Here is an 18,022-nt window from a genome sequence, read left to right on the forward strand (position 1 = left end):
GTTCCCTTGCATCTTCGCAAACCTTGTAAAGCCTGTGAATGAAATGTCAGACATGTTTTTATTCATAATATGTTTCTGAAGCATCTCCTCTCTCTCTCTCTCTCTCTCTCTCTCTCTCTCTCTCTCTCTCTCTCTCTCTCTCTCTCTCTCTCTCTCTCTCTCTCTCTCTCTCTCTCTCTCTCTCTCTCTCTCTCTCTCTCTCTCTCTCTCTCTCTCTCTCTCTCTCTCTCTCTCTCTCTCTCTGTCTGTCTGTCTGTCTGTCTGTCTGTCTGTCTGTCTGTGTGCAGATCCGATGGGAGAAGAACATCACATTAGGAGAACCTCCGGGGTTCCTCCACTCATGGTGGTGGTGAGTGTTTTTGTGTCTAATGAGTCAAGTCAAATCCCTCCTCATGCTGTTTTCTTAACTCCATCGTTGATAGTATTAAATAGAATTATAATAATCCCTCTTTCTCTTGGGTTTTCATTTATTTTCCTCTCATTAATTGTCGTCTTCATATTCTTGTTTTCAATATGTACTACACTCAAATGATGATTATAAAAACCTTATTGCCTCTACTGTTTCCCTGCATCTTACATCGTACGGACAACTTTGGTTTATCTCTAAGCTTTGATGTTGTCATTCTTATCTCTGACTGTCACTCTTTTTGTGTTTTAGTGTTTTCTGGGACCTGTACTGTGCAGCTCCAGAAAGAAGAGACACATGTGAACACTCTAGTGAGGCCAAGGCCTTCCATGACTATGTGAGTCTGCACCGATGTAGCCCCTTTTCTTACTGTGGCCTGACAGCATGCTCTGATTATTACAGGAATATAGTCTAGATGCTGTATGGCTGTTACTTTTTGTCTGAATGAGCAGACACGCTCTATGTTATTAAGTGTTACCTTAAAATGTAAAAAAACAAAAAAAAAGGCATTTTGAAATGAAGCAAAAAGAAACATTTACTTCACACTTTCATGGATTTATGTTCTGTCTGTACATACTCCTAAAGCTTTCCGAAATTTGGTGGTGAATTGCAAAAATGTCACACCTTGAAATACCATTTCTCATCAAGGCAGCTCAGCTAACAAACACACACACACACACACACACACACACACACACACACACACACACACACACACACACACACATACAGTACAGAGCCTCGTAAAGTATTGTGAGCACGATTCACTGACGAGCACACTGGGCAGGGAGACACTGGCCCATGTGCTGGAAACTTTTGTTTATTGCTGTGTTTTCTTTGTGTGGCTCCACTTCACTGCTGTTATTCCCACACATGGAGGCATGGGTTTGTTCAGTCATGCACCATCCAGTAACAGGAATACAGTGAGCGGTGCCAGGTAGACGTTTTAGATTAGTTGGTGACGAAGAGAGAGGAGAAGCAGCTCTCTTCCCAGGAAGTTAAACGTTTTTGGAGGAGGATGGGAGGGTTTCTCTCCTCTTCATGTTGTTGTTTTCCCTCTGTGAGTCTGACTCATCACATTTGTTTGTTCTGTGGTTTATTGAGATGTATTGTCGGAGGAGCACAGGTCAGGGGTTTCTGCCTACCCCAGCAGGATTGCAATCCCCCCTCTCTCTCCCTCTATCTTTGTGGTTCTCTCCCTCTATCTTTGTGGTTCTCTCCCTCTTTCACTTCAGGCCTGTAATCTTGCAGAACTCGAGGCATCTCCCTTCTCTTTTATCTTCTCGCAGTATAGGTGTATGTGCTTGTATGTGTAAATGTGTGTGCATACGCAGGTGATGCTGCTGATGCCGGCAATGATGATCAGAATGATGAATAGGCTTTCCCAAGGACAAGGCGGCTATGTGATGATGTCATCCTTGCTCTGAGGAAGGGAGCTGGAGGACAACACGACCTCAGTCCAGGGTAACGGACAGAGAGGAGAGGAGTGAGGTGGAGAAAAACAGACAGTGGAGAAAAGAAATAGATTGAGCAAAATAGCTATTCATGAAGAAGGCAACCACTTCTGTTTTTAATTGATTTATTAAATTCACACCCCACTTATACACCGAAACAACACAAAGCTTTAACTACATGTATGGGCATGACACATCTGTACCTTGTTGGGTTTTTTTCCGATTTGAATAACTTCTATTCAGGAATCATGCATGTATCTTAGCATCATTAGCTGAGGCCACTAGCAACGTATTCTAACATTTCCTGCAGGGTGGTAATCAGAGAATTATAATTAGACCAACTGTAATTAGACCAAGGTCACTTTCAATCAACTGTTCCACCGCTGCATCGCTCCTCAGATCCAATCAGAGCTACCACCTAGGTATCTGCGGCTCAATTAAAACAAAATAAGGAGATGACTGCAGAGGCTGTCTTTGGAAAAAATATCATGCCTTAAATTGATGCCAGTGTCTCGCTTTCTGTCTCCTGACTTTGAGAATGATGGAGATTTTAATCAGACATTTTGATGATAATTATTTTCAGATAGCTAATTACCAAGTGAAGTCCTAATTAATGCCAGGGAGATGTAGGAGCTCAGTACATCATCGTTGGGTCCTTCTACTTTGATAATTGATGGGATTGTGACAAGACTTTCGACTTGATTTGAACTATTATCCCAGTTTGAGCCAATTATTAATGATACAGTCGGCTTTCAGTAAAACTGATTTAAAGAAACAGCTTCTTTCTACATTGTCTTGTGCAGAATTGTTCACATGGTTCTGTACTCTGTTTGTGGATCATATCAGCAGATATGTGTTTCTGTAGGATGATCTTCTCAGACATTATTATTGTTAACTCATGGTGGAGGGTAAAGAAAGAAAAGATTGTTATAGATTTCCATCCTTAAACCAGGCTTTTCAGAACGGCTGTTTACCGTTTTCTTAACTACTTTGTGAATTGTATTCTTGGCACTTCGAGCAACTTCCATTTGTCAAAGACTGAATTCATGAGAACAAGTTATTTTTGCATTCTTAAGCTCGGCCAGGAAATGGCTTTATTAGAGACAATTGTCAACTGATTCTGCTTTGCCATCTTTAAAGATAAAGACACAAATCCACCAGGGTCACAAAAAGCTTTTCCTAGGTGAGTTTTGGTTTGAAAGTTGAGAGCTGTAGCATGCCTTTGACATCCAACTCTGCTTTTTAAAACAAAGTGAGGACCGTTTAGCAGATCAAAAGTGACAATGTTAAAATAACCAGGGAAAGGGGAACTCATTATGGATCAAAAACTAAATGAAAATATCAAAGAGTAATGATATAAAAGTGACTTTATTATTCTCCTGAAGGAAATTAGATCTGCAGGAGGCAACAAGATATGACAGGTACACAAAAGACTATACAGACATACAGAAAATCCACAGCTCAAATAAAAAACAGGTACTTCCACCACACTCAGCCAGTTCCCACTTGCTAATGTAGCAACATTGACGTAACATCCAGTGTTTCCTTGTCAACGATAAAAATGTTGTGTCTGTCATTGAGGCTTTTTCATGGACTCCGCTGCGACAAGACACAACCTGTTACAAAGAAAAAAATGAGGACTTCTCAGGCTTTTATATCCGTTGAGTTCATATAATTTGTCAGCAAACAAAAAAACATATTAAATATACATTTAGTAAATGTTTTATTAATTTTCAAAATTTTCTGTGAAAATTCTACATATTATATCTTTGAAGTGAAATGAGAAATGTAAAGTTGCAGCTGTGTTAAACAGCCACTGCAGAGGCTTATCCATGTTGAAGCTAAAGGGACAAAAAAGCAAGCAATTAATGTGTATAAAAATGAATGCTTTGATTTCAGACCTTAATTAATCACAACTTAACTTGTCAAGACTAAAAGCCCTAACACTTTATGATCGTGTGTCAGCAAACAAACCATTGATTTTCAGCGAAATATGAGCAAATTAAAAGAGTACAAGAAATAACCGAGGCAGCATGAAATTGCTTCTAAGACCTGTAAAAAGAGCATTGTGCCTGAATGCTGCATTTATTTGCCACGTCATGACATTTAGGGTGTTTGCAAATGTTTGCTGAACTGAAAGAAAAGGTTAATTATATTAAAGTTCAAACGTTTGCAGAGTAATTATAGTCATCTGACAAACATGTTGTAATTTCTGTGTGGTGTTTTGTCAGAGGCTCATGAAGAGACAGTGTAGACGGTAAAGGCGCAGACTGGTGGCAAAACAGCTGACAAGTAAGAAACAAAAGAGTTTGAGAAGTATGGGAGAACGAATGAAAAACTCTGCTGTCGAAGATATCTCATGAGATTATCAGCCCCCAGCAGTTGTACGTTGTGCTGTGCACTCTCGAGATAAAGATGCGCTTTAACTGAAGTCATCAGTTGTGGTCGAACAGTTAACCCTCCTGCGTGTGTAATAGCAGAATAGCAGCAAAATAAAATGTCAATTCATTTTGACCACAAATTATCCATCTGTTAGACTTTAAGCTCGACTAATTATTTTGCTGTGAACATTTAATGGATTTAAATAAAGAAACAGCAGAAGACGCTCAGATCAGTGGCCGCAGAAACAGGATCAGCTGAGTCTGAAAGCCTGACACGTGACAGGCAAGGATGAGCATGAATTGAAAGAACTAAATGCAGAGAGTCAGACAAAGCAGCTGAGGGTTGTTTTTGCCTATTTAAGTTCCCACCAAAAGACAAAAATGCCAAACACTATTCACTCTGTCTAACTATTTTCACTTCATTTTAAGACTTGTGTATTTTCGGACAAATTAAAACTCGACAGTTAATCAGCCAAATTATTTTATTCCAGTTGATTTCAGTTTTTAGCCGTTTACTAGTAGTCTCTGATACCAGTGTGAGGTATATCATTTGAATAGGTATCTCATGTACAAGGGTCCATATCTATGGACACTGATGACTACTTAAAGGACACAATGTCCCTCATGGACTTGAGCAGTGAACATCTTCAAATGTACATGAAGTTTATTTGAAGGTGTAAATGTTACCAAGTTGAGAAGATGTGCTTTTGTTGTATTACTCAGTCTAAATATTTTATTCTCTCAACACCCCCTTTAGACTCCTTAATGACTCCCAATATGATTTCATAACTTGGCCAAATGTATAAGTTGGTTAAACTCCAGTAACAGCTTGTGTCATGGATACCCTGCTGGCTGCCTGCACAAGGCTGAAAAAGGCAGCGGGCCGTAGACACTAAATGTGCAGCAGATATGTAGCAGTGTTACGGGCAAGTATATAAAGCAAGGCCAGCCTGCTATCATTGTGCAGCATCGCTGTGGGAGATAGCAGGCTCACAGCAGCTCGAAAGGGAAGAAGAGATCAAGAGGCAGTGCCAAGAGCAGCCCCCTTTGATAGAAACGCTCCGTCTCAAGCCGCAAGGTTCTACATTCATCCTCGCTCATGCATGGAAATGAATTCACACCACTCTATTTAACAGCAGCACACACGTTGTGTCTCCATTGTACAGCTTAAGGACACACACATTTGTAAATATGTAATGACACGCAGGACCACTTCATTTATTTACATCCTGAGACACTGACTGTTTGATCACTGCTCCTTTTCTTGGCTGTCACATCTTTTTCTCTGTGTAAGCACACTGATGGCTATCAAATCAAAGTAAAACGGCTGTTATGTCTGATCTACAGAAAAGTAAGCCTACAGTATGCATCTTGATCTGTGCTTTATGTGTGGATGAAGGACGGCAAGGTGCCCTCAGAGTTCACTGTCTGCAACGAGAAATGTGTTTTTTTTTACAGCAGAAAGAGCGCTCTTGCACATACCTGACCATGAAGATGTTTTATAGCTTCTCTAGTCTTATTTGCAGAACCTTGTTTTACGAATTAAACATCTTTATTACTGATTCATTGTTCTGTTAGTACAAATGTTTCTGCATCTCATCTTAATAACACAGTAACACGCTTTGCAGAGGAAAATTTCTAATGTTGATTCTAATATTAAAGTGTATAATCAGTCATGTTGAATTAATATGACTGCAAGGATGGCTACATAAGGCAACCTTTTCTGGCCATTAATATACTGAGCACTGACACGTCCCAATATACAACGAACAAGCCAGGACGTCCCCTGTTCACACAAGAAAACGGGTCTTAACAAGTGATCATTGTTTCTAAACTACTGCTGCTTTCTACATGAAATATCTCTGCTCAGTAGTACAAAGAGAAACTCTTTGTACTACTGACAAACTAAAATATTCACCTTCCTTTCAACAAGATCCAACAGTTCATCATTCACTAAAACTTTTCTTACTTTTAGTCTGAACTGAAAAAAAACATGGTTTATTTTTGCATATTTCTGAAATCGAGACCAGCTGTACTAAACCTTTTGATTATAATTTTACCTCGTTCTGGAAGTAATTATGAAGCGATCGTTTGCTGTCTCCTACATCTATTTTGTTTGCTTATTTTCTATGGATCCTTGGAACATCACTATAAATGATCGGGAAATAAGACAGAAAGAGTTTTAAGCTGCCTTGCATTTATTTAGAATAGCAGCTGTAATGCAGTGTCCTTTGAACAACTTTTCCTGCTCGATATTAACATATTACAACAGGAGGACATCTTGATACAGAAACCAATTCAGTTTGAATTTTGTCTGTAGCCTGTTTGTTATGTACTTCTTTGTGCATGCAAAAGAAGACAGAGAACAACAGAGAGGACGGAGACAACCTAGAAAAAAGAGGCTCAGTTGACTCTAAGCATTATGGGTAACAAGCTGATTCAGTTGAGAACCAATGGGGGCTGGGGGACCCCCATCTGTTTCCAGGGAAACAGAGCCCTCTCTATTCTCTGTCTCTCTCCCTACTTCTCTTTTCTATCAATACATGTCTCCCCTTCTCTCTCTCTCTCTCTCTCTCTCTCTCTCTCTCTCTCTCTCTCTCTCTCTCTCTCTCTCTCTCTCTCTCACTCGCTCTGGCTCTCGCTCTCTCTCTGAAATGCTCCCATGTTCCGCCTTGGCAGTGTTGAGGAGGAGGGCAATGTGGATGTGACTCACTGTAGCATCATTGCCATGGCGATGAAGAATGAGACGAGTGTAGAGGGAGAAAAGAAGAACAGGAATTTGTAAAGGTTGAACAGAGATAGTTGTCACGATCTCCAGCAAATGTTGGACAACCCTTAAGTAAAATATTACAATCTCAATCTGTTTCTTCAATATTTCCACTCCCACTTGTCTCCCCCGCTGCCAACACTTCTTCATCTTCTCTATTTCATCAGAAGAATTTACATTTTTCCTTCTTCATTTTTCTTCCTCTTCTCTAATTCTTTTGATTTCCTCTTTGTCTTTTGTCCTCTTCCTCCTCTGTGGCTGGTCTCAGAGGAGTATGTTTTTCCACTGGTGGGTTCTGCTGAGTCATGACACATGCATGTTTGGACATGGCGATGTGTTGTTAATGTGATGCACATATGTAGTGGACAGGGGTAAAGACAAGGAGATGCCTGAGTGGAGAGGAGAGGTTAACTTAGGACAAGGAAAGACAAGAAAGTGTATTGATGAGAATATGATCAAACATAGTCAGTTTTTTATTTGTTTTATTTTAGCTGTTTTCGTTACTGTTGATTATGAAAACTGAGGCAAATATGCCTGAGTGAGAAAAGTAGGACAGGAAACATTTGCAGTGTCTGTAGCAGTATGAGAGAAGTGATAGTAGTTTTTGTCTAAGCTTTCATTTATGCATCTCAGCAAGCTCCAAGAGCATATCTGTTGAAATCTCACCTGAATCTGGGTTCATTAATTTTTTTGCAGCTTTGATTCCCAAAAGACTATTAGATTACTGCAAAGTTTACACAAGAGCAACTTCACAAATTGTGAATATAAAAGGGATTAAAGTGAACGATGCAGAGATTGAGCTGTAGACTTCAGAAGCAGAGCAGGAGGACAAAGCAAGAATGCTGACATGATCAGACCAGTACATTATCTTTTTGACCCCAACTAACCCTGTGGGGGGGTTTTTTCTTGCTCTTTTCTTTCTTGTTTTTTTTCTCGCATTCCAAGTCCTGCAAGATGATGCACAGGATGTAAAAAGTGACTTTATTTAGGTTGTTCCTGTACAACAAATTTACATAAACTAGGCCATTTTTGTGGTTGCACATTTTCAACACATAATTAATCAGTTGTTTAACTACTTGCCATGGCTACCTGGTCCTTATTTGCATTTAATTTAAAAAAAAAACTGTATATGGTTGAAACCCATATAAACAGCAGTAAACATGCTTGACAAAGCAAGCAGTAAACATGCTTGACAAAGTAATTAATGTTTTTTAAAAGATATATCAATCCAACTTTAAAATATGTCAAGGTTTCATTCTTAGATGTGGCAGACGTTGCAAACACCGACACTGTTAATAATGTACACAGTGGTCGTGTCTTTATCGGCAAAAATACTCTGAATTATTTTTATGTTTTTTAAAAGAAATCGAACAACAATATGAGAACAACAACGTACACTTGCAGTACTCATATAATTCAGAGTCCTTTTGGCATGGGTCTTTTTCTGACAAAGTTTTTACACAACAAAGATTCATAATGGTGTTTAAAACCCCGATGGATTCAGTGGAACATTTGGATTTAAGTTTAAGTTTAAGTTGATTCAATATTTTGTTTTTGCATTGATCCGCCAGATACAACCGACCATGATAGTCTACTCTTAATGTCAAGATGTTGCTTAATAATAACACTTTCTCCGTGTCTTTCTAGCATTTCTTCTCCTCGTTGTTCAGTCCATCTTCCTTGCACTCAGTATAGTCTGGTAGTGGTCTGAGCTGTGTCTCCCCTGGACCAAAGTGGCGATCATTTTCAGTTCTGTTTGTGTATTTGACAAGGAATCGCCTTGCATCACCATCAGACTCTGCCATGTTTACAGGGGTCGATAAGGACATCATTGATTATTCCCTCGGGATCAATAAAGTATCTATCTATCTATCCATCCATCCATCCATCCATCCATCCATCCATGGAAACATGGCCGATTTCCCCTCACTGTCAACCCCTTTGCAGATGATAACACCTGACGTTTAATTATCGTTCAGGTAATTTAGAAATTAAAATTAAAATTATTTAAAAAAAATTGCAAATTGTCATGACCTGGCTCAGGAGGTCAAAGCAAATGATGGGAAACACACGAGATTTGATGGGAGGCCCATGCAGACCCTACTGGGGCATCACAAAATATTACTCAAAAAAGGGTAAACAGTTAATTCTGGGACTTTTTTCAGCCAAGGATGTATACACATAAAGGCTCTATAGAAAAATGGCTGTGTAAAGTCAGGTTACAAAGTCTGTCAAATAACTTCTCAATTAAAGACTGTTATGACGTATGGTGTCTCACATATGTTCAAACCACTTTTTTCAGCACTTTGAACTGCAATTGAATTTGTCAGAGAGGTGTTGTATAAATAAAGTTTGATTGATTGATTTGTTTTGGTTAAGAAAGGGGGCTACCAGAGGCTGATTTTTAGCCTGTCTGCCTTGAAATTGAAAAGCAAGTTTGGTTTAGGATTGGACAGCAGAGCGTGTTGATCTGACGCTGGTCGCCACGGGAGACTGTGAATAATACATGGTTAAAAAGCAGAGCACACCCATTCTCATCTCTGCACTGCTGAACACACTTCTGCTTCTCTCTCTTCTCTTCAATTCATCCAGACTGTAGACGTTCAGTTCGAACATCCAGTTTAAGTTATATTCTAGTTACACTTTGAAAATGATTGACAGGCTACACATTCATGTTTTTTCTTATACAAAGGATGCAGATGTTTTTATTGTTTTTTTTTTGCCTTTACTTGTGCTAGCCTGAAAGTCGTTTTTTTGTTTTTGTGCCACTGAATCTGTGTTTGTATATGTACGCGTGTGTTCTGCAGAGTTGTAGCATCTCTTCTTTCCATTTCCCCCCTCCCATATTCAGGAAGTGGACTAATGGTGTTTGAGAGGATGGAGGGAGTGGGAGAGAGGGAGAGGGAGGAGTGACAGAGTTCCTTCCTGTGTGGTTTGTCATTTAGTAGATCCTGTTTTATAGTGTGTGGCCTTGAGACTCAGTAGTATCCCCCCCCCCTCCCCATCCCCTCATCTCCCCTCCCTAAAACTCTCCAAAGTAGCAACCATTCAAAGACAGAAGGAGAAGGCATTCATTACCTTCTCCTTTTGTCATCTTTCACTGACACTGACATGACTCCAAATATGTGTTTAAACCCCAATAACTGAGTTCTAAATTTCACAAATCAATGTTTTGACTGAAAAGAAATGAGCAGCTTTTAAGATAAATTAATTCATCATTTTTAGCTTGCTTTGAGCTTCTTGTGGTTCAAACTGGCTATTTTTAGACTTTTGACTGTTTATTGTAAAGAGCGATTTAGTAAATTTTACGACAATATACAGTGTCAGCAGTGAATAGATTTAAAGAGAAAATATGATGGTGAATCTATTTGCAGCTCTGTTAAATAAGAACTCAACGTCTCACTTTGGTTTAGATAAGCCATAAAAAGTACTCTTGATGCTGTATGTCCAGAAAAACACTACAAAGCAAGGACACATTTTGGACCAGACCTTTATGAGGACTTAGCCCTTACAGAGTCAATAATTCCTTTCAAGTTTTCTCATTTAAACAATAAAACAATACCTATTTCCTTTCAACAGGTTTTTATAAAGAAGAACATTACTAAGGAACAAACGTTTTACAGCACAAAATGTTTTGTTTCCCTAAAGCATTTCAGTTTCCATTTGGAGTTTTCTGCTTTATCAGTAATACATAATTTATGTTTCAGCTTTTGTTTTAATTGACAATACTACTATATAATATCTATATACAGTATCTTTACATGGTGATGGTTGGTGAGTATTTATTCAGTGCCCATTTTGGATGACGAGGTCACCTTCTGTGTCTCTTTTGACGTACATGTTTGGGGGACAAAGTATTAAAGATCCTTTCGCAACATTGGTAAATGTTGACAACCAGAAAAACAAAGGATATCACCAGAAGGATCCTTTGATACTGCTTCCTGACGAGTTCGGTAGAATCATATTGATATGAGCTGGTATATGATTTTTTTTTTTCACTGATATGTGTGAGAACTAGTGTGTGCCTGTGAGACACCATGAGGTGGAGAAAGCAGACAACGGTGCAGGTAGAGACAGAGAGAGAGAGAGAGTCTTTTGACATTCTACTCACGAATCTCTGAGTGTCTCTCGGTCTCTGAAGTATCGAGTGAAAACGACTCTCCACCTTCACAAGTGCACACACACAAAGCATGCATGCATTAAGCGCACGCATTAATGAGGAACACAATGGGTAAACATATAGTGATGCAGGAGTTTGAAAGTTATCTCATTAAGCCCTTTAGTCTGATGGGATTAGTGTACTGTGAATGTAGTACGGTCTGATTAGGTTGTAAAGAAGGAAACTCTTGCGTTATTGAAAAACTTTACAGCTTTTCCAGAGTCTGCATTTTCTTCAGGTGTGCACATGTTTGGATTTGTTTTGCATACTTTTATTGGTATTTTCCTTTTTACCATAGTTACCTAACTCTCTCAATTATTGCATTATTGTGGCGTCAACAAAGGGATGATTGATATGACAACTAAAAGTGCTCCATTTCAGAAGGAGACGTTTGAGCTTTGCATTACTTTTATGCTTTTATAATGCAATGTTTGCTTTTCACACTCCAAAAAAAAAGTATTTTGCCTAAATAGTTTTAAAGATCCTTAACATTTGTCTTACAGCTACTGATCCTATTTAACACTCTTTTTGAACATGCCGTCTCTTTGCAGGGCCTCGTTTGTTATTGTGGTTCAGTTGTTGTTCACTGTATTTTACATCTTGTTGTGTACTGTATCGCTCTAGTGGAGGCTGTAGGTTTGAATAATTTATACAACAAATGAGTTGGCCAGGAGATGCAGGTGTTCATCTGAGGACATGTGGGGCTGTTCTACTGCCTCAGGTTTCATCACAAACATTCTCGGTTCTAACCCCAGTAACTGCAAATCCCAGGGTCCTTATATACAACAAGACAAAAGAGCAAACATTTACCAATGGGATGAAGCATGAAATCTAAAGGTTAACGGGGTTACTGTATGGCGAGACTAGTTGAGAAAGTTAAAGGAAACTCTTTGATCAGATATGCAGAGGAGAGTCGAGCTGTTATGAAGAAAGCGGTCTGATGTATTGTAGGGTTAAAATGGATGTTACAATGGGTCTCACTAATTGTCAGCAAATTGAATCAGTATTAAACCCGTTAGGTCTAATAAAATGAATATCATCATTGGTACTTTCCTCTCTTTAATCTCAATCAAAAATGCACAAAGGGTAACTGCACACCGCAGAGTATATGATACATCCGCTCAATGTCTCATTGTTTAACTCACTCAGCCTTGTCGAAGAGTGTAAACACTGATGTGTGTAAACCACGGTCACATTAACAGTGTGTAACAATCTCTGTTTGTTTGATGTTCACAAAGGCTAAGTGCTGGAATGTGTCGAGCCAGGCAGTGAATCACTGAGTGTAATTCAGAGTCATTTACAGACGTGGAAGAGGGACGACATTCATTTGCTGGTCACTACACTGTTGAGCTAATTGCTTTACATTGATGTGGTCACATTACAAGAGGTGAAGCTGTGCAATCTCAGTGTCAGCACAATTATTAACAGCCACAGGCAACGGCAATGATTGTGAATGGAGGAGTTGAAAGTCTTTGCACGTCAGTATCTTTGATTTGACTTTAATCTACAAAACATCAGAGCAATTTCAAGTTGTTAACATGGAAAATCAGGAAGTGTTGCGAAAAAAAAATCATATTTTCACAAGACAAATACAAGTTCTTGTCAGGTAAAAAAACAAATCGTTATTGACCATGGGTCAACTATGCTCATTTTGTTATCATACAGAATACACCAATCAGTCCAATTAAACAGACTTGAATTGTTCTTCATTGCTTCAGTAATGTAAGAGACAGTTTTCAGTCTGGAGTTCAAAATGTCAACTGAAAAGTATTTGGCATTTCTGGACTAACAAATGAACAACAAAAACAATCAACAAAGACTTCTGAAGCATATTCATGATGAAAAATAGAACACAATGACCTTTTACAGTACCATGTTTGATTTTGTACTGACGACCAACAGAAACAATATTTCTGTAATGAGATAGCATAAACCGATATGGGAGCCCAATTATTGTTACACAATTGGATTTAATTCGCCTCATGGTGAACTGTTGCACTGATACCCACTTTGATGAATTTTTGCTTTGTTTTAGGACTCAATTTCATTTCTTTCTTTCGATGGCAGCAACATTTTCTGTTGGTTAACAAAAATAAACGCGCTCACTTGAAGGAGCAGCGTGACATTTTGTAGAACTTTGATGATTCTCGCTGAAAGTAAGATGAGAACGTTAAGGCCCTTACTCTACATGTTGATAGTGAAGTAAAGAGGGAGCTAGTGGGTAGATTTTGACAGAGCCAAGCTTGTTGTCCTCGCTGTTTCAAAGCCAAGCTTTCAGATTGTGGGGGTAGCTTTTTATTGAGTGAAGAGATACTGAAGTTCAGGTTTTGTAATAGTAACAAAACGGTAAAAAGACCAGGTTCTCTTGAGAGGGTTTGCAAATCATCGTAAAGTTTTGAAGTTATATGAGTTAATCTGATCTGTGTTTTTATAGTATTGTGTTTGTAATATTAAAAGTACGAGAGTATACAGTACGAGAGAAGAAAGTGTTTAACCAGTGTTGTTTTCCATATATGCATGGTGGTGCAGGTTTGGAGGTTGTTTGTTTTGCTGTATTTGGAAAATGCTGCTTCGTCAGCAGGTCAGGTAGATTTTTGTTCCTCCCCCAGTTCTACTTTTTCTTCGCAAACAAACACAACGTGCACTCACACTCACTTCCACAAGCTTGCAGGCACGCACACTCACACACATTCTCACAGTGTACGCTCATAATCTCTGCTTTGTCCTCCTTTCTCCCTCTCTGCCTCTCTTCTCTCTAAGTGCGAAGGCAAACTCAGCAGACCTCCAGGCTGCCAGGGAGTGAAGGCATTCTGGGTAATCCAGGGTGTGAGAAGGCTGAGGGAAAGAAAAGGAAATAGACGTACAAAATTACAACACACACTTGATGCTGTGTATGATGTTGTACACTGAGACAAACACACACAAACAAATAAACTAATACCAGTCTCTCACCACTGAAGCATGGAGATACAATATCCATCTGTGTCCATCTGTACATTGGTCTGCAGGGACACAAACAGGCTCTGTTTGCAGCAGAATAGGGACTTAAAAGGCTGCACGGCATCCTGTTCCCAGTAGCAGAACAGTAACGGCTGGGAGATATGAAGGAGGGTGGATGAGGGAATAGTGAGGGAGCTGGTGGAGTAGAGGAGGATGCAGTAGTGTCGTCAGTCTGCTTTTATCTCAGCTCTGATTAAACCTTGTTCCTGTCTGACCTAAAAAGTCAGCTGCCGGAAACTTCAGAGACTGTGGGTGAATTTCACTGGAGCTCTTTTCCACCCAGCCTATGCCTTCAGAGAGGGAGAGCAAGTGAGAGGGGAGATCAGAGAGAAAGAACATAGTGGGCAGATATTGAAATAAAAAAAAAAACATCCACACAGACACAGGCGTGCTGGCTTTATGTGCTCACTGCTCACACATTATCATATATATGGATGTACACTCTCCCACACTGCGAGTCGTGTGCTCTAATGAGGATGAGGAAGAGGCCCGTGCTGGGTGGTAGCCATGGGTTGGTTAGTAGCACAATGCCACAGGATGCAGACAAAGGCAGTGCTGAAATGTGCCAGCACCGCCTGTCTGGGACAAACACAACAAAAACATGTATAAAAATAAACCTGGGCCAGCATGGCAGGGCATCTGCAGAAACAGGAAATACCCCACACACGAGAGACAGCCAGTGAGACACAAGGGAAGGGAATACTGCGGCTGCAATATTTCGATTTGTTCATATGAGCGCTGCATTGTTTCATTTGTGGGATGATCAGAAGAGGTGCTGCATGTTAGGCACAGACTGCAATTTAAAACCCACCAAATTGTACAGTAGTTTAATACTTAAGCAGACTAAACTGTGGAGTATATCCAGTACTGTGCAATGTACATTTACGAAAAAATTTGAGCAATGAAATGTACAATAATCTTTAAACTGTTTAAACTTTCCTTGTGTGCTGTGTTTGAATGTTCTGTCATTCTGTCACTTTCAAGCAAAGGCTCAGCAGGCTTCTCTGTGCTGTGAGTCTTACTTACACGACTTACACAAGTGTTTGTGTGTGTCTGTATTTTTAGAGTGCAGCAGCAGCTCCAAGCCCTGTCCTCGGGAACCTTCCCCCAGGAGAGGGCATGCCTGTGGGACCAGTTCCTCCAGGATTCTTTCAGGTATTTTGCAGGGACATGTGGAAATAGGGGTGCTGCGGGTGTTGCAGCACCCCCTAAAATCCAACAAAAATGAATGAATAGAATATGAATATGCGATTGCTTTCATTTGTCCTTGCACACCCACTCAGGTGTTTCATAGAGCTGTATAATCAAATACATGATCATCCTGTCGCACAGAGCAGCATGATTATATGTCACCGTCGACTTTGGAGTTTTAGTTGATTGTTTTTCAGCGACTTCTGAGAATGAGACAGAGCTCGTACGGATGAGTGATAGTGAGGCAGTGTGCTATTGCAAACATACGTGGAGAATAAAAACGATATACTTCAATTGATCATGTACCTCAGTTTACCAGTGAAGTGTGTGAACAACACTGCAGACTACAGTGTGTGATGTTATCCAAACAGCTCCATCGTGTGTTGAGTGTAAATGTGCATCCATTCGTCGCCCTTCTCTGTTGATGATGAACTATAAACTGCTCATTGTAACTTTTGGAGATAAATTTGTTGTCAGTTGAAGTGCAAAATATTCTAAAATTGGTTTGAGTTTCTGTTAATATTCTAAGCTTTCATAATCCTGAACATTCACATAATTCATAAAATAGGAATTCACACAGCACAAAGTACGATGGCAGGCTATAGAGCGAACAGACAGAAAGTGCAAAAGTTTGGGGTTTTAAGGCCACATGCATACACATATTTGATATGTGACGTACTGACATACAAACTATGTGTACAGTAAATAGTCAAAATAACAAAAAGAAAACATTAAATGGTGGAACTGAAAAATTACATTGACGTTATATTTCATACGGGGAAAATGGTTCTTAATAGTCAGGGTCATGTTAACCACTCTGTGGCATCACTTTTTGTTTGAATGACACTTTGTGAGACTGAATCCTGTACTTTTAGAAGTTAATTGTTTTCACCATTCTTTGTTCATGGAGGAATTCAGCTGTTTAGCCGTTCAGGGTTGTCTTTCTCTTATTTTACTTGGTAACGCTCCAAACATTTTCAGTGGGTGACAAGTCGACACCGTTCACTATCACTTTCTGTTTTTATTCATATTTTGCACGGCATCCCAACTTATTAGGCATTACGTTTTTTAAATGATAAGTATTTCATGATGAAGACGTTCCTTCAAGAGCGTATTTACCTTGACTATATCAACACACAGTATATGCTATGCACAATATTCTGTTGCGGGGCACAGCTGTTTGTCACTACGGGGAGACAAAAGAAATAAATGCCTCTCAAGTAGAGAGGCTCACATGAATCTCCCCCCCATCTTCTTTATCAGAATGGCTCTGCCAGATGTTTATTGATTGTCTGTCATTATCAGTCAAACTCTGATGCTTACCTCTGACACATAAATCAATATCGTACATGGGCATTTATCAGCTCGCTTTCAAAAAACGTCTTTTCTGGACAGCCTTTGTCATCGCCCTCTGAAGACAATGTGCTCTTTGAAGCTCTTGACCAAATCTATTTGCTGCAATAACTAACAGATGCACAGTCTTCATTCAGGTTACATAAAATGACACGCACATGTGCTTGATCAGAGAGTATCACAGAAGGTACACAATGTTTTGACTATTAGGGTCTTATTGGCAAAAACAAGATCACAGGCAATATGTCGATTAGGAAATCAACACCTAGCTTTCAACATAATTCATTTGTGTGTTTAATCTTTTATTACGAAACTTTAATTGTACCTCTATCTGTTCATGCATGAATCAAAACAAGTTTTGAATGATTATAGTTCTTCAGTAAATTAGATGTAATGCAGATGTTGCTGAACCTTCACACAGCTGGCAGAAAAGAAGGAAGTGCTTGATCAAAAGAACTGAAATGTTGCTCTCTAGTGGAGAGTTATTGCATTTCTTCCCCCAAAGCTGCAGACTTTATTCCTGGCCACAGAAATAACATAGCAGCAGCATTGCTACTGTCGGTGGTGAGGACAAGTAAGAACCCGCTAACAGCTGCAAAAGAGCTTTTCAAAACATGCTGCCAAACTGCACACAGTTAAGTGACTGACATCACTATTAGCAAACCTCATGTTTTTATTCTCTCATTCTTCTGAAGCAGTCCCATGTAATAAAAGTCATGTTATCTGCTTCCCAACTCTGTTGTCATGAAGTTGTCGGTTATGGAAAGCAGTAGTTCTATTTGATTTCCTGTTTTGGAGAGTAGAATAACATACTGTAGCCATAGAAGTCTTTAAAACACTTCTATTTCTGTGAATGGTCCTTGGAAAAGATGCTTTTTCTTTAAGCTCTTTGGGAGCCAAGTACCACATTGCTTATGTTTAAGTTTCTTTGTTGATTATTTTTGTTTTTAAATGACATGTTTCAAATATAATGACGTGTCTTAATATGTTGTTTTTGCTAAGTCTCAACATGGTCTTCTCTACATCCTCACAACACAGCAACTGTAGAATGGTAACTTAATGGATTTGAGCTTGTATAGTCCCTTTCTGACTACTCAAAGCGCTTTTACAATACAGGTCACACCTACCTGCGTTTGATGTGTTGTGGGAAGCACTTTGAATTGCCTTGTTGTTGAAATGTGCTATATAAATGATATAGCCTTACCTTACCCAGTCACACACACTCACACACTGATGGCAGAGGAAGCTATGTTAAGTACAATTAAGTAATAATTAATCCATTCAAACCCACAAATACGCCACAAACAAAAA

At 39.3% G+C, this 18,022-nt stretch overlaps 1 protein-coding gene across 1 annotated transcript in view; it reads left to right on the top strand.

Annotated features, from left to right (window-relative positions):
• Positions 1-18,022, top strand: part of ssbp2a (single stranded DNA binding protein 2a) — a 49,516-nt gene that overhangs the window by 25,310 nt on the left and 6,184 nt on the right. Inside the window, exons 3-5 of the mRNA XM_079354457.1 lie at positions 288-349; positions 659-743; positions 15,233-15,322. Of these exons, the coding sequence (XP_079210583.1) occupies positions 288-349; positions 659-743; positions 15,233-15,322 (237 nt within the window). The remainder of the gene's footprint in view (positions 1-287; positions 350-658; positions 744-15,232; positions 15,323-18,022) is intronic.

Source organism: Symphodus melops (assembly GCF_947650265.1).
Source record: "Symphodus melops genome assembly, chromosome: 1".
NCBI classification, from domain to species: domain Eukaryota; kingdom Metazoa; phylum Chordata; class Actinopteri; order Labriformes; family Labridae; genus Symphodus; species Symphodus melops.